Source organism: Apodemus sylvaticus, chromosome 3 (genome assembly GCF_947179515.1).
Source record: "Apodemus sylvaticus chromosome 3, mApoSyl1.1, whole genome shotgun sequence".
In the NCBI taxonomy this organism is placed as follows: domain Eukaryota; kingdom Metazoa; phylum Chordata; class Mammalia; order Rodentia; family Muridae; genus Apodemus; species Apodemus sylvaticus.
This window is the reverse complement of record NC_067474.1, coordinates 111,279,082-111,300,797: the sequence shown is the minus strand read 5'-3', so window position 1 is coordinate 111,300,797 and position 21,716 is coordinate 111,279,082. Positions and strand designations below refer to the sequence as shown.

Genomic DNA, 21,716 nt, shown 5'->3' with positions numbered 1-21,716 from the left:
CCCTTTATACCAAATCTTTCTAGGCCCTATGATTTATTAGTAGAGAAGCATATGTAATATAAGTTGTACATAGCATAAAAGCTTCCATTCCCCTCCCCCTCCCTAGAAAGAAAGTGAGACCTCTCCAAAAAGCATAAGAATAAATTACTTATGCCTAAACTGGATAAGGGCTAGCTATAATAAAAAGCAGCCAAATTATTTGGGAAGGATTGAGGGGAGCTATTTTAACAAGGATTTTCAGACTTATAATCTTGACTTTTCAAAGGACAAGGATGCTATACTTTTCACATAAGAATTCCATCTTCTGCTTTTAGAAAATAATCATAGAATGTCATGATTGTACTGTTCTTGATTTTTTCGAATATCTTTAATTTAGTCACTATACTAAAGTAGTCTATGTTCTCTCTTCAAAAGAATAATGCCAGTAGATCTTGCTGTTATTGTTGATAACTCTGTAACTACTTGGACTGGTTTATTTTCATTCTCTAAGGATCTGACAAGATTTGGAGAGGGATCATGTCTTCACCTTGGAAGACTCCACAGAGTTCAGTACCAATGCCGGAGATGATAGTGAAAATTATTGGAAGTAAACACTTTCGTTACTTCGTAGAAAAGCCAATGATGTAAGTTTCTTCTCTGAAAAAGTGACTGTGATTCTTAGATAACAATGATTTTTTTTAAACAAGAACTTTAAAAAGTGCCATCTTTACTAAATTAAGCCATTAAAATATAAACGTAGAAATAAAACAGTCTTGATAACTCCGTGAACAATTTTTCTGATACTTTCATCTTTATAATTCCCCAATTCTCTGTAATTACTTGGGCTAATTTTCTAAATAGATGGGCAATATGAGCATTATGACAGTTATAAATATTAATGGAGTATTGCTGTTTCTCCTAGTCAAGTTTGTAATCCACCATATGCAATAATTTGGTGGTGAGAGGGAGATAGGGAGGCAAACTATTAGTCAATTTGTTGTGAATTACAAGGGTGGATTAATAATGAATCACAACTTGTAAGGATTTCTCTTGTTCATTTTTCATTTGCTCCTTCTCAAAGCAAATTCCTCAGAGCTCAGACAACATGTGTTTTCTCTGTTCCATTAATGACAGCATGTTTGAGAAGGATCATTCAGACATCTTTAAAGTTAACTAGATACTTGGCACAGAAGAGCATGACAAGCTCTTTCCTCTAGATTTTTAGCTGTTTTTAAAAGAAAAGGATATCATTAGACCCATTTTCTTCCAGAAAGTTGGTGGCTAGTTGCCTCTCCCTCCAAAGATAATTTCCTTGTTTCTTTCTGCTGTTGTGTCATTGAATATAGCTGTGGTAAGTAATGTTTATTAAAGGCAAGACAATCACCCAAAGAATACTTAAAAATGAACATCTGGAGTCCAACTTAAGACAAATGGATGCAGAGTCGCTGAAGGAAGGTCCTATGACCATTGTCATCCAAATGGATATGCAACACCAATTGCTTTTGATGTTTCATTACCAGCATTGTCACCCAGAGTAATTCCAACAGGAAGGGTGTTGTCAGTCTTATCTGCATAGGGTAACAAGTGAGCAAGGCAGGATGGGGTCCATAGTTTTGAGATCTTTGCAGAGCAGAGTGATGGGAGTTTTCATCATAGACATGTTTCTTCCTAGTCAGTTGACATTGAGAAAAATGTAGTGATTTGTCTGGTCTTCTATTCTAATCTATAAAGCAGGAATTTAATGATACCTGCATAGTAGGTTGGGAGGATTAAAAGTATGCAGACATTTTGCAGTGTCCAGGATATCTCATTTACCTAATAAGTGATTCTGCTATTGTTGTTGAAGTGTGTCCTTCCAAGGACATAAAGTGCTTAATGAAAACCATATACCATCCTATGAAAAGGTTGTCATTTCATTTACATTCCATGCCTAAGAAGCAGGATATGTTCTATTTTATAGACGAAGATACTATGATGAGGTAAATGAACATTTCAATATCTTTACTAATCTTCTGTCACTGTATGAAAAGCAAAGATAATTAGCAATGGAGCATTCTTCTACCAGGAATACACCACCACACCTCCTGTTTCTCTTCATAAAGCTGATGAGCTCCGTCTCATTCAAAGCCTCTTGTTTTAAGAATGTCAAGTGTTGTTTGTTTCTAAAAGGAAACTGAAGAAGCCTTGCTTAATTTAAACGGTAAAGGAGTAAATGGAATATTAAGTAAATTGTGAAGTAAAAGGCACAGTTCTTGCTCATGAAACACTATAGATGTGGTATTATGTTATAGTGAGACAGATTTTCGGTGAACTTCATGCTGTTCTTGCCTGGCTGCCAAGGCAATTAACATGCTTTGTTAGAATTATCTTCAGCAGTTCAAAAGTGAACAGTTGTCAACAGACTACTTGTTGAGGTAAAGGAGATCAACAGCCATCATGTCCCCTAAGTCCCCAAATACCTGAACCTAGGGCTGCTAAATCAGGAAAGGTTGTGGCTTTGAGTTGAACTAATTAGTAAAAAATCTGCATAAGAAGATTAACTAAATAACAAAGGAGGAGTATCATCAAAAGGAAAGTTTGAATTAAAGACTAAACCAAAAGAATAATGAAAAACAATGGAAACACATTTAGCTAAGATTTTCTATAGGACATTATTGAAGAGGAAATATTCCATCAAACTTGAAAATCTAGAACTGTGTATGAGCTTGCTACTCTGTCAATGTGCCAGAAACCGCAGAATTTATTTTTTCACAGTTGTGGCTGCTAGAGATTTAACACTCAGGTAAGCATCCAGCAGAATTCCCTCCAGAGGCACCAGAACAGGATTTCCATGCTCCCTGTGCACTCTTGCTTATCATTAGAGTTTTGGTGCTATGTGGTTTTTCCATGTTTGCACCTATATTCAAATTCAAATGCCCCTTTTTATAAAGATGCTAGTCAACTGGATTATAGGTCCACTATATCAATATATTATAATGTATTAATGTGTGTGTGTGTGTGTGTGTGTGTGTGTAAGTTGTAAGACTTGAGACTTGAACATAGTAATCTCAATGGTGACAAAATTCACCCCATCTTTGCCACAAATAAAGTAACTGAGGGAAGCTGCTGTTATACTTAAGATCGGAATATTTGTCTTTTCTACATTCCCCTCCTCTTTTCTACATTCATTATTAGATAAAAAAAATAAATGGTCAAGACCCATTTAATATAATTACTTTTTGCAAAGCAACTTAATCTATGTGCTTTGAAGAATAAGCAAATTTTCTGTGGTTTGTATTGTCATCATTTCCCTTTAAGATTCCATCCAAGCCTTCCAAGTCAACTCTTTGCCTCTGCCTTTCTTGTCCCCTAGTGGACTGTATGAAGCCTTGCTTTTACAGTGTCATGCATGAACAACCAACATTCACCCCACCTGAGCAGATCCCAAACTCCCTCTGCAGATGCATTAAGCCAAAATTGCTTTTTAAATGGATTCCCTGTTGACTCCTAAACATTCTAGTGAGAAAAATCCCCATCCTTCACCATGGCCTGAAGGATTCTTCTAAAATACAAATATACTATACCTCATAGCTCCCATAACACCCCTGAGTATTTCATTGTGTTAAGACTTCCTATATCTCTGTCTCTCCCCTTAACCATAAACTCCTGTTTGCAAAACTGTATCCTAAGCACAAAGTACAAAGTCCTCTACATGTTGAAAGCTGAGTAAGTAAATGAGAGTAACACAGTTGCCAAGAAAAGTAAAGATATAACAATGTTTCCTTGCTTTAAAGAGTTTCAGGCCTGAGATCTCAAGCTTCCAAATACCATGCAGATGTTACTCAGGATTCCTGAACAGTCTTTGATAGCTCCTTGAAAGGAAGACATGCCTTTATCTCATCTCCAAACAAGAAAGGGTAAAAATGGGGGATGACTTCCAGAGGCTGGTGAACAACCCCTGGACAAATTGTAGCCAAACTATTTTAAGGACTAAACATGAAAGCGGTGATTTCCAAGGGTCAGAGCATCTTGACAAAAAGCAGATAAAAGCAAATTCAATTATATAGTCCTGCCCCTTTACTGCTGGGATTGTGAGGCACAAATGAAAGGAATGAAAAGATGTGCTACTGTCAATTCTGATGAACCATCTTTATCACAATGGCCTGATACAAGGCATATTATTGAGGTAGGTGATATCCTGCTTTTGTATTTTGCCATTGCTAACAGCACAGTCCCACAGACCAGATACATCTCACCAAAACAGGTTTATTTGTGCCCACAGATCTGGAGGTCCAGGGTTGAGGGGGGTTGCATCTGATAATGACCTTCCTCTTGGCAGTCTTATAGTGGTGCAGATGTGCATGGCAGTTAAAAAAATGTAGGCATGATGATTATTTTTTCTATTCTTTCCATTCTTTCTTTTTAATCCCACAAACCTATCATATAGTTGATTCTATTCTGCAATTTTATTTAGCATAAAACACTTCATAGAGTTCCCACTCTAAAAATAATAGCTTAGTTAAATAAAGCCAGTACCTCAGTCAACCAACCAATCCATCAACCAATAATTGTGTCCTAAGTGCCATATTTATGGTTCAATTGTTCAGTTGGAATACTCATTGCTGAACGCAACAATTAGTTTTATTGTTTTTCATAAATTGTAAGGCTGGATTCCTTTAGTATCTCACAATGGAGAATAAACTTCAACCTGAGTTTTGGAGGGCACAGACCTTATTGAAACTAAAATGCAGATCAAAATAATTGTTGTTAGGTGTTCTATCTTCTGGAAGTGGAGAGGATTTATATGTGATATTTTCTAACAGAAAATCAAGGGAAAACAAGTACTCATCATACTAAAGATGCAGGTAACAGATCGCTGAGGGACCTTGTCTCACACAAGGAAATTTGCACAAGGAAATGTGCTAATAACCAAATCAACATGGTACATACCAGCTTTCTTCTTGGGTTAGTATGTATGGTTGTGGTGACATGAGTTAAATGCTTAGGTTTCGGTCTGTGTTTGTGCTGAGCATGCACTAGGATATTCAGAAAGATGTGTTCTTCTTCTGTAGTCAGTACTCAAGGGAGGACTGTATTTGATTCTAGATATAGTGTACAAGGAACCACATCACACTAAAAATGAAGTCAACAGGGGGTATTGGAGACAATCATTAGGACAGACCTATAATAAGTGTTGTTAAATTGATAATAAATTTATAAGTTAAATTCATGAATAAAATTAGAATGTGCATATTCTAAGACATTCCTTCCAGTTATAAAGTTGACTTCTATAATTGCTTCCAATGTCAAAGGTCAGTAAAAAATCCTTTTGTTCTTTAGATACTTTGTTATCAGGAAAGCAGTATTAGACACTAGGTAGGCTATCTGCAAAGTTTTAAGCGGAAGGATTATACACACTTATAACAGTTTACCTTGGTATTAGAAATCCATGTTTTCTCTGGTGTTTTCTCACAGAACTCTCTTAGTGAACAAAATTTTGTCACTTTTAGTCCTCTGAAGTCATTTGCAATAATAAATTTTATATGAATTTTTCCAAACTGTTTAAAGTTTCTATAGATAGAAATTAATGTATTATCTGTGATACCATCATTATGTTTTCCACAGGTATGAGTCTGTGTGAGCCATGGTTGGAACACTTTCTGATAACTGAACCTTGGGATTCAGTAGAGCACATGGAGCAATAACGACAGGAGACCTAGCAAGCAGTAACCACTCAGATGGGGACAGTATAATCAGAAAAAGAGGAAAATACTATAATGGCACTAAAAGCATTCTCAAAAGGCCTTTCTGGACAGGCAACATTTGCCTGTGTCTCTTTGGAAACAGAGCAGGGTCATGCATAAGAATGCCCACAGCACAGGAGACAGTAAGAGAATCTGAGCTGACCTTACCAGTGTTCCATCAGTCACCTTCCAACTAGACTCCACTTTACTGTAAAGATGCATGCATCCTATTTCTCTTCTGAAGAAGAGGTTGCAACTTTCTACACATCAAAGTTCAGTGTGGACTTTGATATCACACAATTGCCCTTCCTAGCAACTGCAACAAATAAGAAGGCCACTAAATTGAATGCACAGAGCAAGCCAACAACAAAACAACACAACAAACATGTGAGATCAGAGAGGCCAACAGTCTGTGTGAGCCATGGTGTGAACGCTTTCAGTTGGATGACAATCTATTGGAAAATTGAGAGCAACAGAGAATATGTCATATTTACACTTTCCAAAACATGGTTCTGGATGCAGATGGATAGATGAACTGGGAGTGACAGAGGAAAAGAGAGACCATTTCAGGCACCATAAGGGTAACTAGGAAAGGGAAATTGTGACTTCTGGAAAAATCCTGAATAAACTTTGTCCTGTGAAAATCTGACATCAGTGTATAATGTATGGTTAGGTTAGAATATTATAGGACTGAGAATAAAACCCAATGGTAGAATAGTTATCTAGAATGTGCCAGACTCAAAGTACAATTTTGAATACTTAGGGGAAAGGGAATATCAAGGGACTAAGAGGTTATAGACAGAATAATTATCCTCTAAACTACACAGTTGGGGGCTGATTTAGAGCACGTGCTGCTTCTGCAGAGGACTCATGTCCCTGTAAGTCAGTTGGACACTGTAACTCCAGGAGATCTGGTGTCATCTGTTGGCCTTCAGGGGCTCCAGGCACATGGGTGATACACATACATTCATGCATGTCAAACACTCATGCACACAAATTAAAAATAAATAAATCTTAAAAAAAAAAAAAAACCCAACTGAACCTCAGAGCAAATGCTGTTGTGTCCATTGACACAAGTTCAAAATGATGAATATGCTAAAATCCTTCTGTCCTAAGCCTCCTTTACTGTGCCTAGCTGCTTCTTTTCACCCACAGTCTCTATACTGGATACATTTCTCTTTGCTGTGATGAAACATGTGACAAGAAGCAGCTCAAGGACAGACAGGTTTATGTTGGTCTTCAGTCAGAAGGTCTTCAGCAGAAGCATGAGGCAGCTGGTCATACCGCATCCACAGTGAGGAGCACAGAGCACTCTGGGGGTCAGTTTTCTTTCTCCTTGCTCACTGCACAACTCTAGTCCAGACAGTTATGCTGGGTCTTCCCTCTCCATTTATCTCATCTTGAAACTCTCTTATAGACATGCACGGCGGCTTGCGTCCTAGTTGATTCTACATCCTGCCAAGTTGACAGTATGAAGACTGTCCCCATGGGATTTGTTGATTCCTTCTGTTTGGTTCTGTGCTTATCTGAAGTATTGTGAGAAGTACAATGATACATAAGATACTGCTGTGGTTAATGCATGCATATAGTATAAGGCACAGGCAGACATCTTCAGCCACATCCTGTGGAACAACAAGAAAAATGTGTACCCACTGATCCCAGATATTGGAATTATATGGTCAAAGTTGTCAATTTATCATTGAAAATTATGTTTTTCAAAAAAAAAAAGAAGGAAAGCTTTAAACTCAAATCCTAATGACTTTTTGAAATGCCTGTAACTCCCACCCTAGAAAAAACCCTCTTAGCATGCACAAAGCTATTGCAAGTGAATAGGTAAATATGAACATTCCTATATCGAAATTGGCAACAGACCCAGACTGGCAATTCACAAAAGAAAGAAATGAACAACTGATAATGGGGAAATCTTAGCCTGCATGATATTAGAAGAAATGTATACAGCAATGAGATATTAGTTTTACAAATAAAGTTAGGAATACATTTAACATGAAAATACTCAGAGTTTATAAGTCTTAGAGAATATTCAGGTCTTTTTAAGTATGTGCTCATCAAAAACCTTAGATATGTATATACCTCAGTGTAGTCAAAGCATGGGGTCAGAGTCTGTCTTAGTTGGGGTTTTTCTTGCTGGAATAAAACACCAAACCCATAAACACCTGGGAAGAAAAGATTTATTTCACCATATACTTTTCAGGTCACACTCCATTTCGGAAAGAAGTCAGGGCAGGAACACAAAGGACAGGAACCTAAAGGAAGATGGTGACACAGAGGCCACAAAGAAGCTGATTACTTGCTTGCTCCTTTTCCCTCTTACTTTCTTATAAGCAAGACCACCAGCCCAGATGCGGCACTGCCTTTCCCCACTAGTTATCAATAAAAATTAAAAATGTACCATAGACCAATCTAGTGGGGGCATTTTCTCAATTGTGATCCCTTCTTCCAAAGGACTCTAGCTTGTAGCAAGGTAACCAGCAGATTCCTAGCATTACAAAAATAATTAAACATGCGCTCTTTTCTTGGGAAGCTGCTGAAGATGGCAGAGTGGCAAGTTCTAGTACTGGGTACCCAATTCTACTTTTGAACAACCTTTTGGCCATTATGGCAAACCATGTACCATTGGTCTGGAAGGTAGTGGTTATGATCTGCAAGTGCATCAATATTTCTGGAAATTTCTACAGAAACAGATTAAGTATGTAACCTTTCTCTGAAAGGAGATGAACACCAACCCTTCATAAGGCCTCTACCACTGGCAAGACTAGAGCAAAATTTATTGGCTCATTCTGAAAGGCTGCTCCATGAGATCAAGCAAGGACAAGCTGCCCAGGAATAGCAAAACAGGATAGCTCTACCCTATGACAACAAAACGATTGTAACTGAAGTCTACCAGAAAGTTTGCTTACCTGGGGCATCAAACTCATGAGGTTAAGGGAAGTATCAGGCAGTGATAGCCACTCTGAAGAGAAATAGGGAAAAAGTCAACATCTGCTAGAAGAAGAAGAAGAAGAAGAAGAAGAAGAAGAAGAAGAAGAAGAAGAAGAAGAAGAAGAAAAGAAGAAGAAGAAAAGAAGAGGAGGAGGTGGAGGGGAGGAGGAAGAAGAAGAAAGGAAGAAAAAGAAAAGAAGAAGAAGAAAAGAAAAAGAAGCTCTTTAGTCCAGAGAAGCAGGCAGAAAAGAATGTGGAGATCAACACATTCATGGAGGTCCTCCTGATCAATGGATTCCTGATATGAGCCCAATAAAGCCAGTGCCTCAATCAAGCAACCAATAACTGTGGCCTAACTGCTATATTTATGGTTCAATCCTATTGGAATAGTCATGAATGCAACAGTTAATTTCATATATTTTAACAAATCGTAAGGCTGGATACCTGTAGGAAAGAGATTTGTACATTTATCCTCCACAATAAGGAAGTTTTAGTTATGATGGGAATAGTTATAGAGATAGAAAATCAGAGTAAAAAATAACTTTGATATGTAGTACAACGATGATTGGTCAGCATCTGCTATGTTGCTACCAACATTAGGTCTGTAAAGATCACAAGATGAATGTCACTGAAACTAAATGTAGCATTCTGTAGCACAAGTCACCATAATGAAGGGAATGGCCTTTTGTACAGAGGTACGGGAAGACTGAGGCAACTTGCAGGGAGAAAATCATCTCCATGAAAGCTACCCATCCAGAGTCAGTGGTAGCTGCTAACAGAGCCTGCCTGGGCAGTTGGCTGGGCAAGAGAATGGCAAGGATCTAAGCACCAAATGAATATATTTCGTAGAACAGAGTATTCAAATAAATAAAAAAGTTTGTGACAGAGTAAATCATAATGGTACAGGATAGGTTATACTCTTGTATATTGACACTGAGAAGGTGTGAAATATTTAAAGTATTACAGAAAACAAAGTATTGATATGTAAATTTCCCCACATTATATTGTCAACCAGAGATTTAAAACAATCATGATGGGATTTCATCTTTTTTTGTTTAAAATCTAAAGAGAACAAAAGTATCTGTGCATGAATATGACAGCTTTGTATGATGATATTATATATCCAGTTAAAAGCTTGAGATAGTTCAAGTTTGTACTTGCACAGCACAGTATTAAATCCATGATTTCTTTACATATCACTAATTTAGTATAATTAAATCAGACAAACTAATGGGCAATGGTTACTGTTCCCACTCCATAAAACCATGTAGGCAATGGTTTCCAACCTGCATAATGCTGTGATCCTTTAAAACAGTCACTCATGTTGTGGTGACCCCCAATCACAAAATTATTCCATTGCTACTTCATAACTCTTGTCACTCTTATGATTTATAACATAACCATCTGATATGTAATCTCTGTCAGAGTCACAACCCACAGGTTGAGACCCAATGATCTAGTGTATGCTACACAAGGAACCTATATTCTTTCAGTGTAGTTAGAAGACCTTACTCAGACACAATGTCCTAATATGATGAAAATATTGCTGAAGAGGCTATGCAGTTGCACATTCTGCTTCAATTTTCAATAGCTCAATTTGAGAGAAAGCACATAGAATGACACAAAAATCTCATGCCTCTAGCAGTTATTTATTTCAAAGAGGCCAAAGTTGCCCAATGCAAATTAATTCACCTGGGAAAACCCTGTTGCAATGGTGTTCAGGAATTTCCCATAAAATTAAACAATTCTATTATTAACAAGCTGATTTTATACTAATCACTCTTTGCTTTTTCAACTTGGCAATTCCTAGAGGTTGTATCTATTATGATTATCAAGTAACAAGGTATCAGTATACATTAAGAATTTTCCCATCTGTGTAGAGTGCCCTTTGCTGAAATCAAGCACAACAAGTGCCCTGGAACTTTAGGATCTTTATTAGTTAAACAAGCTTTAGAACTCAAAGAGAAAAGGGCATCTACTATAGATGATGAGGTGACGGTGATTGGGTGATGAGGGACGTACTTATGATGGCGGAGCATCATAAGAAACAACACTAAATTGCAATTTGTCAGGGCCTCTGAACACTAGGCTAAGTGCCATGGTGCCTTTTCTTTCTGTACTGGCATTGAATGAACATAGGCATATTTGGCAACTGCTCATTAACTGAAGAATTTCTCTAGCCTTTCTGGTTGTTGATTGTGGTTGTTGTTAGCCTTTTTATTTTAACACAATGTATTACTAGTTGTTTGTGATGGCCTTGCACTCTTTAGTAAATGAATATGAGCCTGGTTCATAGGTTTTTCATAGGTTTCCCAAGAGTCAGTTGATCCATTTTTTTCTAGAATATTTTTCTCTTTAATTTATTTATTTCTTTTTGTTGGTTTTTTTTTTGTATATTCTCTTTTAACCATACAGTTTGAATACAATGGATAGCTTGGATAGATGTTTACTATCATCAGAATAAGGAGGTAATAATATATATCCAAAAGATAAATGGAAGACAAGGTCTGTGGTATAAGAAACACAACTGTAAATGATAAATAGACATTTCAGGAGAGTAGAAATTTTGAGATGTCATTTACAAATTAAAAGTAAATAACATCAAAGAACAATTTCTGGACTAGTTGTACTAGTTACTGATTTTCTATCTTCCGTAATCAAAGTCATTTGAGAAAGCTGCTATATTCTCCAAAATTCTGTAGCATAAATGGTTGGAACACATAAATTTACTATTTTCATTAATGTCAGAACACAGCTCAATGTTATAGTTGAGCTACTTTGGGATTGTAACATCTCTGTCTCTAGGAAAGTATAAACACAGGCTGAATGAGCACTTTGATGTTCTATAAAGATACTAGCTTAGGATATAGAATTAAACCACTTTAGGTTAGTTTTCAATAAAATTCACATTCATATTTCAAAGACAAGATTTGAAACCCTATTGTTTAGTTATGAATAGGTTGTAAGTTATAGGTGTGAACTTGAGGCACACAGGCTTTGGAGGCATATGAGTCTGGATTAAAGATATTGTCTCTATTACAAGCATTGAGTAAATTATTTAATCTCTTTAATCATCAGTTTTTGCCATGACAATAATAACAAATTTGCAAACCATGAATTCAGCACAAAGTGTGGTATATGTGTACATTTATGATATACATTTATGTGTGGTAATGTACACATGTATGATTTAGTAGTGATTTATTTGGGCATAGATATAGGAGTAAAATTAGCATAATTTTAACATCTTTTTGGAAACTAAATTTCTTTTGTCATATCCCTGTAGTTTAAGAAGGAAAGCACAATGTTAAAAAAAAAAACCCTCACAGATTTTCACAATAACATTTTAGCATACTTTATCACAGACTTTGTCCTTCAGTTACCATGATATTTCAGTTATAGTGATATTTCAGGTGTATTCCCTCCCGAATTTTACTATGTTATATTTAACATCTTTCTAAAAATTAAGAAGAAAGGCAAGACTCTGGTTGTGTTGATGATCTTTTAAGACTTTCAATAAGAATATTTTATAAAAATGAAAATTAGATCTCCAGTCCCTGTGCTATCCCAGTCCCGGGAGTCTACTCTAGAGGAGAGTTGGCACATGTGTTGGGAATCGAAGGTATTGATTGGCTGCCAAGGCTGGCAGACATTTTGGATGGCATCTGGTGACCTTTTGCTGATCCCCCTGGGTACTCTATTTGAGATTTTATGTAATCCAAATGAAATATGTGATCTGTGGAGGTGGAGTTTCATGGAAGGGTCATCAGGGACTCTGCATCACTAAGGCAAAGGATGCTACCACTCACCTGGTAGTGTTTCTTTTTAGCCCCAGTACTCTGAGCTTCATCAGTAGGGAGCCCTCAAAGCCTGATTGGAACAAGTCTCCAGTGTGAGAGAGGGAACAGTTGGGCAGCTTGCCCTCATTTTTGATCACTCAGCAGCACTGTAATCATCCCTAATTACTCTAGCCAGGGATGCTACCGAATTCTTTAAAGTAACCCTAGGATCAGAAGCTGGGGCCAGAAGTACTTGTGAGGAAGCTAACTGCTAGGTTTCCAACACACTACTCATGCTGTATTTCCCCCTTTCTTTTAAAATGGCAAATTTCTATTTTCAGTAAAGTAGGTAGCTAACACACTGCCTAGAAGAAAGAACTGTGACTTTGTGAACAACACAAGAAGAAATGTGTGTTGAAGAGATGTTTGTGCTAAGCAGAGACACATGTCGTTTCTCAGCTGGAGAGTCTATTTCATGCTAATTTTTAAAGTGCTATTTTTTTTAAGACAGTTTTTACTTGAAACAGACCTAACAGGTTATTTTTGGTTTCACATTTACTGTGGTTGTTCTAAAAGACAGGCAGATATGTTGCAGAATTTCTTGGGTATTTCTGTCTTGAGTCTACCAAGAGAATGATTTTATAGGTAAATAAAGCAAAGATGATACAGGTTCTTTGCCTCCACCCAGGAGTGTTATATCTCCTCCATGGACTTCAAAGCCTATACTTCCTGCATTGGTGGTCTGTTCTTTGTTTTTGAATCGTCATTCAATCCCAAGCTTCCATGTTTGCCCTATGACCCTACTGCATCCAGGATATAAACCTGGGCATTCTAGTAGAGTATTTAAATCAGTATCTATCACTGAAAAGTCATGTAGTCACTTAAAATCTCTGAATCTCAGTCTCTTCATCTGGAAATAAGAATACACCTTCTTTGTGATTGATTTAGGGACCAAATTAATTAAGAGATGGAAAGGGCTATATGGTTGACATCATGAAAGGAAACAATTAGTCTCCTCTGTTTTACTAGTTATCACAGGCCATAGTTATGTCTCTCTCTGAACACCAAATAGTACTGATTCTTTGCACTGATCACTAGACATGGATATGTTGGGCACATATAGAGTAAGATTTATGCCAATTTCTCCAGACATTTTAGAGGACTGTATTTGCACTGACATAAAAGCACATATCTTATGTCTATCTCTCAATGGGTTTTTACAAACATCATACAGTCATGCAGCAAATGCAGTTAAAGAAAGTGGAAGGTCCCAGTACCCCAAAGCTCCACACACTCCCATCTACATAGTGTATTAACCTCCACAGATAGCCATTATTCTGATTTCAAAATCAAGATTAGAACAATTCTAAATGTTGAAGTTTGTTCTATTTTAATAGAAATTTAAGTATGTTGAATAAAAAAATCAATGCTTTTTTTCCCTCAGTATAAAATCTATTTGTCAATTACTCACTTTTTTTTTTCTAATGTTCTGCCTTTCACTGTTGTCTTTGGAATTTACCAGTCTGGCAAAGGCACAGTCTGGGTGAACTTTACTGTCTCCTTTCTCTGTAGCTCCATGAGAAATACTGAGCACTCTCAGAGGAGAGCATCCATGCTCTCAAACTGGTGTCACAAAAGTCTGTGTTCTCCATCTTCACTGGTGAGCAAACTGTCCTCATTTCCCAATCAGACACCAGGTCTCTCTTCATAACAGATAATTCAAATATTTTATCCTTAATTCAGACTTCCATTACATGCTTTCCCAGTGAGATCAATCAAGTAACTTTCTTATTAGTAGAGAAAAAAATAGGAGATTAGAAGTTATTAACCTGTTGTTATCAAATACACCAATGGGTGTACACATGTCCCTGATTGCATTTTTTTCCTGCACTGGGCCTCTCTGATATAACCTCTTATATAACCACTGTGCTTCTTCAGTAGTGTCTTCTCCACATCAGTATTGCAATGTGTGAAAATCTTTGCCATCTCTAAACATAACAGTAGGAGAGAGCTGTCTGAAAACCCAGATTATGTGCCACACCCCTCTACTCAGGCAACTAGACTTCTTCACCCAGTTCTTTCCCCCCTCTTCTCTCTGGTTCCTCATCTCTGTCTTACTTTACCTTCTTTCATTTATTCTAGTGTCCACTTTCACTAGTTCATGGAAATCAGCTCTCTGACCCCTTGCTCAGGATCTAACAATTCTCGTATGGCTAAACTAGACACCCACTGCAGAACTTATTGGCATTTGAGACTGTTGTCTGGGGCTCTAGCTAGAAACATCTTTTTAGTTTTGCTGTTGAGCCAATATTCCTGGGTTCTCTCCCTGATTTCCCAGAAATTTCTTTCTACTCACCTTTTAGGAACCATCTCCTTTCATTTACACAGATGTTAATCGGAGTTCTCTCTAAACGTTCTTTTTTATTTCATGCTGCTGTTACAGAAAGGATGACCATAAAGCTACACATATATTCCAAGAACTGCTCATAGCTTAATTTGGATCAGATCAACATTACTGGAGCATTTGAGAGAACATTTAGAGGAAAACAGTCTTGGGGTCAAACAACTGATAAGAAACAGAGTAGGCCTGTGACTGGCAAAAGATTCTGACTTTCACTCATTTCTAGGTGCAAAAGCTTACTTGAGTTATAAATGAGCGAAGTACTCATGGTTAATGTTCAGTTTTGACTGTGCTCACTTCTTGCAGTAAGTGGTCTAGAGCAGATACTCAGATTATTAGGAAGTGAGAGTAGAAAAAATTGTCTGCAAATACAGAGCTTGGTGCTCTCAGACACATGATGCTTAGACAGACAGCCATGTTTACCACTACATCTCACAGGGCTGTTACTGCTGTTCACGCTTCCAGACTCACACCTTCTGCTTCTCATGCCAGTGTTGTGTATGATGATGAGTGTTCCTTATGAATGACAAGGTGCAAACTCTCTTCACAGTAAGCAGAATGAGAAAATAGAACCTCGAACCTCACTTCAGAAACCCGGGACTGAAAACTCAAGACAGGTGAGCAGAGACATGACAGGACCCACTGACTCTTCTGAGCAACAAATAACTGCTAACCCAGCTGAGAAGAAAGAAAGTAATCAAAAGTTCTTAACCAGAGTCCAGAGTGACAGATTCCTGGATGGCAGGGTAAGTAGCAAGAAATAGCCAAGCTTTTCTTAATAATTCATTAGAAAAATACAGAGGAAAACATGAATTCAAACATAAATGCAAACTTATTCAAATAGAAATAAATACTTTGTATAGAATAGAAATTATAAATGCTTCTTTTTCAACTTGAAAATGAATTTCGAAGGGATTTTGTGTAGTACAAGTTTGTCTACAACAAATTGAGTTGGTCAACATAACTGTGGCAAACTCACTGATAATCAGCAATCAATACAGTAAATGAGCATCAATAGCCAAGTGTCTCAAGTTTATGTTCATGTTATGTGATAAATGCCATGATCAAAAGCAACATAGGATGGAAGAAGGGGTTTATTTTCTCTGACATCTTATAGTCCATTATGAAGGTAAATCACAGATATAGAAAGCCAAGATCCTTGAGTCCTCAACTGAAGCAGTGACCATTAAGGGATGGTACTTATTCATTTGCTCTCCTTGGCTTGCCCAGCCTGGTCTCTTATATAGCTCAGGACCACCTGACCAACAGTAACACCACCCCAAATGAGCAGGGGTGCTACCATTGGTCAGGTGGTATTACTACATCAGTCATTAATCAACAAAACGCCTCACAGACTTGACTAAAGGCCAAGCTGATAGGGGTATCTTCTAAGTTGAAGTTTCCTCTTCTCAAATGATTCTACCTTTTGTCTAGTTGACAAGAATCTAACCAGAACACTGTGGGAGGTTACAGACTGTTGGAGAAGGAAAGTATGTCTGCTTTCACATTATAAGAAAAGACTATTAATTTTCAAAATCCCATGCACCCCTGTCTAAACATCAAAAGGCTGTGGGCCCCAAACTGTTTTGGTGGAAATACATATACCCAAAATCTACTAGTAAACATCTGAACTATCCATCAAAACTGTCTTGAGAAGGATAAATCTAAGTGATTGGTAATTTGAAATTAAAAGGCAAGTATAGCACCAATTGAAAACTGGATCCAAATCAAGACTAAACTAATGATTCATTGATAACAAAGTGCCATTTCCAAAAATTACTGAAATTTCAATTAAATGGATACATGGAGTGGGCGTTTTGCAATGCTGCCAAGCATTAAGTGACAGCCAGATATTTTAGTAGAATACTGATTAAAGTCTGCATAAAACTCAAAGAGAAATATTTTTAGTATATAATTTTAATAGCCCTTTAAAATCTCACCAAGATGCCAACTATCCAGAGGAGGAAATAAATGCCGATGGATTCTAACCTTCTGTGTGTAAGAACCAGGCAAAAGACTGTGTATGTGGAATACTTGACAGCCAGTTCACCACTGTATTTCAGGATGCATTCTGAGCATTCTAACTGAATACTGGAGTCCATTTATGAAAGTAATGGGACCAGTAAGTTAGTGGGACAACTAAGGTTAAACCTCAGGCCTTCTGGCTTCCATTTAGTATTTTCTATTGGCTTTCTCATGGTGAGTTTCTGAAGGTATGGTCTGTGTAGAGCAGAAAGAATAAATTAGCATGATTAAAATAGTATTGTATGAACACCTAAAAGTCTGAGTTTTCCTCTAATTTTGACTCTAGCGTTGACGAATTTCCTCTCTTTTGTCAGTCTTGAGAATGACTTTAGTAAAAATAATACAGTTTTAAAAAAAACCCTCTTTATTATGAGCAGGTACTTTCAGATACGTATTATTTGCATTTTGCGTGTTGTATTACTCTCCAGTGTGAGTGGCACATGCCACTATTGTTTCTCTACCGTGATAGATGACAACCTGAGATTCCAAGTTAAAGTGCTCATAAGGGTGTAGATAGGATTTCTGACCCACTTTCACCACTGTTGTCCCTCTGTTTTCTGCCTCTTCTCTTCCTCTTGCTCCTCCTCCTCCGTCTCTTCTTCCTCCTGGTGCTTCTTTTGCTCCTCCTGTTCAGTCCCTCCTGTTCTTCCTCCTCTTCTATGCAAAATCCAATCTATCCCAAGCTGGCTTCAAACTCTGTGTAGATGACAACTACCTTCAGCCTCATAACCGCTTGGCTTTCCCACTGGAGTACTAGTATTGCAGGCTTGCAACATCATGCCTTGTTTATAGGGTGGTGCGAATGGAACTCAGGACTTGTACGTCCTAGAAAAGCACTATATTAATTGAGCTATACATTAAGTATTCTGTTTTATTTAAATTTTAATTGATTTCCTTAATCATAAAATATTACACAATTGCTGGAAAACAGAATAATACAGATAATTGAAAAGTAAAGCATAAAATAGAAAACTAGTGGCTTTCTGCCTTCTGTATGATGATATACAGTGAGAATCACTATGTATATATTGTTTCCTCTCCTCAATTCATTTCAGGTCAAGGGTTCTTCCATCAACCTGAAAAAAGTTCTCCCACACTGTAACTTGAGCAATTCTTTACTCACATTTAGAGCTAGCAGATATCATTTGCCATGTGTCAAGCACTAGTCTAAGCTCTTTACCTGTATTAACTAATTCCTTCCACAAATCACCCAGTGATGCAAAGAACACTTAGGAACAATTACATCTTTAGTTCATGGATAAGGTAATAGAGACAAGGACAGTTGCCTGGACAATAACATAATGCTGAGAAGTGTCAAACTGATTATTCTAGCTCAGATTCTAGGCACTGCTGTTTCCAGATTGAGTCTGCTCCTTTGCTTTGGTAAAATCAAAGGAGTGTAGCACATAAGCCACCTCCATATTCAACACCCACCCACCTATATTCAGTTCCTGACTGGTGACTTGGACCTTGCAATTACCATGACCACCAGAAAGAAGTTTGCTGTGTCAGCAGTTCAGCAAATGGACCTCCTCATCTGGAGTCTTTGCTGGCTCTGTAACACCAAGGGGAAATGACTTTCTTCTCCTCACATAGAATTCATCCTGGGCTTTTGAGAGGCTCAGTGTGGGACACCAGCTACCAAATACAGGAAGGCCTCCTGGGAGGTGTGGGGACTGACTAATTGGTTCTGTCTGCCAGGCAGGCATGTAATGCTGGCTTGCCAGATGGCAGCCACAATTGCCTGGTACAGAAACCCTCATTACCACCTTGACTAAGTGGTAAATGGAATCCTGCTGTAGTTATAGAAACACACCAATCAAAATGACTTCTAGATCTTTATCACTCACACGCAGATAAAAATAAGCCTGGGATGTGGCCCACAATCTGGACAGATTAATTTGCTCCAAAAGAGAAGTTACTGATAAACGCTGAGACAGCACGAAGGCGGGCAAGCGGGCATCAAATAGTAGATGATACTCAAAGGGTATCTTTAATAAGAAGTAAGGCTTAACAGGTTATAAGAACACAGTATTTTATATTTTTAAGAATAATAATACATCTAAAAATAAGCTGTACAAGTCTTAAAGGCTGATTTCTTTGATTTTTTTAAAGATTGTGTGACTAACATCAAAGACACTAACACTATTTTAAAATATAAATTAAAGTGTGCTTATAGCATGGCAGTATGAAAATAAAAGTGTGACAGCTTTCATTTTAATAGCTGTCACAGTCAAATGGCAATAGTGTTCTTCAAAGACGTTTTGCATAGGTGGCATCCTGCTATGCATTAGCACCCCATGATTCTTGGGTTTACTATAGAGATCAATAGGCAGATACGACAGACTTTCCCTCTTCGATGTGTATTTGCAGCTCAATTCCTCATGTTCAAAGTAAAGTCTTTGCTTTTGCTCATCTTCCTGTTACCTGGTCAAGCACATCTCAGTTCCACTCTTCCAAATGCATCAGCAACAAACCAAGGCAGGATTCCTCTCACTCCAAAACTGTCTTGTCCAGCCAGTCACTGAGTTCCTTACATTAGTCCTTTTCTCTGTGTCTTTGTTTGTTTGTTTGCTTGTTTGTTTGCTTGCTTGCTTGTTTCTTCTGGTTTGATTCTAGCCAAGAGGTCTAATTTGTTTTACAGGGCAGATTTTAATAATCTTTACACAACTGCATTTTCTGTTTTTTTAAACTCCCCTCTTTGTACTGACCAGATATTATAAGAAATGTTGTCACATAATATCTAGTACTCAATGGTTTATAGCAATTACCATGTGTACTCACATCTACAGGTGTGAACCAAGTCAGCCTTTGTTGATGCCAGGTAATTTGTTTAGGCTGTCTCTAAACTATAAATTTGTTTCCGGTATTATTTCTCTTATTTTTGTCTTTATTGTGTTTTTTTGTCTTATTATAATACATACTTCTCTTATAATATACTTATAATATATAATATACTTATGAAATAGTGTATGTAAAGAATGGGTGTGTATTCTTAAACACTATGTATTTCTGTGTTTATACACACAGACACACACAAACACAAACACAAACACAAACACCAGGCAGGTAGGCAAAATAGAAGACTCAAACATAAGTGCATGAAACTATGGTCACTTTATATTTGATACAGATGCCAAAAATAGCCACACAGAGAAGAAGGGGCATCCTCAATAAATAGTGCTGGCAAGCTTGAATATTCAGATGCAGAAGAATAAAATTAGAACCGTATTTTCAATATGTAATATTTATTTGGCTTCCAACATTTCTAATATTCCCTATAAAAATTAAGTGTGTATAAAACCTTTATTCTTTATTTTTAACAATTCTAACAAGCTAATATCACAAAACTAGCATTGAGTAAAGATACTGCAGATGGTTTTGTTATCCAAAAGCAGGATTTTGTATTGTTTTTCATATAGAGCACAGATTATAGCAAGTCCTTTCCCAAACACTAGATTCTGAGATGATCTCTCTCTTTCTCTTGCTCTCCCTCTCACGACGCTTCTTCTCCCTCCATGCTCTCTCTCTCTCTCTCTCTCTCTCTCTCTCTCTCTCTCTCCTCTTTCTCTCATTCACTGTATACTCCATTGGCATGTCTTTCTATTCACTTCCCTTTTTCTGTCATCTTTCTTTTTTTTTATTCAATATAATTTATTTACATTTCAAATGATTTCCCCTTTTCTAGCCCCCCCCCTCCCCGAAAGTCCCGTAAGCCCCCTTCTCTTCCCCTGTCCTCCCTCCCACCCCTTCCCAGTTCCCCGTTCTGGTTTTGCCAAATACTGTTTCACTGAGTCTTTCCAGAACCAGGGACCACTCCTGCTTTCTTCTTGTATCTCATTTGATGTGTGGATTATGTTTTGGGTATTCCAGTTTTCTAGGTTAATAACCTGTCATCTTTCTTTTACTCCCCTCCCTACCCTGTTGTTAGCCAATCAAAATCTAACTTCTTTTTCAAGCTTAGACATAGGTGGCATTGCCTGATGACCTGGATTGCTAAGTCCATGTTAGGAGAATTTATTCTCTGCTCTAGTAGGGCTTTTTCTACCCTATCTTGTCCTGCTGTCATGGTTCCTCACTGTGCCTCCCAGCGTTTCCAAGTTTTGAGAGAAATGGAAGATTCTGCTCTGTTCATTCTAGGGTCTGTTAGAGTGCTTGGCAGAGACTTGTGGAAACCCTATACATACATACATACATACATACATACATACATACATACATACATGTATATGTATGTGTATATGTGAGTGTAAATGTGTTTTCTGGAAGCCTGTGCTTTCCAGCTATGAAATGGAGGTAAAACCACAGGTTTGCTGTAGGAGGAAAACTGATTGTTATATACCCCTTTTGGTGCCTCGTTCAGAGTATTTAATGTAACCAACTCCCCTTTACATGCATATTCTATAACTGATATTCTTTCCCACTCTGGAGAGCCTCTTGATTTTTCCTTAAAATATTTCATGACTACAAAGTTCTTGTAGATTGCTGTCATACTGAGAGTTATTTGCCACCACTATCATTTGACTGGACAGAGTAAGTTTCCACAGTCCCTTTGATAGTAGTATCTTTAATTTCCTGAGACTAATACTAATCACAGATCTGGATGTTCACTCAAGATTTAATTGAAATTGAGTATGAACCCAAACTGTAAAATGTGAACATCTTGGAAAGAATGTTTGTTTGTTTGTTTGTTTGTTTGTTTGTTTGTTTTTCAAGAGAAAAGATATGCTGTCCCTTTCAGCATGTGATGTGAGAAAATACCAAATTCACCCAAAAGCCTAAAATGGATTGGAAGCAAAAGTCATACATTTTGTGATACTTCTTAGAATTATTGGAAAAAAGTAAAAAAAAAAAAAAAAACTTAGCATT

At 37.4% G+C, this 21,716-nt stretch overlaps 1 protein-coding gene across 1 annotated transcript in view; it reads left to right on the top strand.

Annotated features, from left to right (window-relative positions):
• The first annotated feature begins 516 nt into the window (after nt 1-516).
• The window catches only part of C3H1orf87 (chromosome 3 C1orf87 homolog), a 63,855-nt gene continuing 42,655 nt past the window's right edge, over nt 517-21,716 (top strand). Inside the window, exons 1-2 of the mRNA XM_052175580.1 lie at nt 517-623; nt 15,373-15,568. Coding sequence (XP_052031540.1) covers nt 517-623; nt 15,373-15,568 — 303 coding nt within the window. The remainder of the gene's footprint in view (nt 624-15,372; nt 15,569-21,716) is intronic.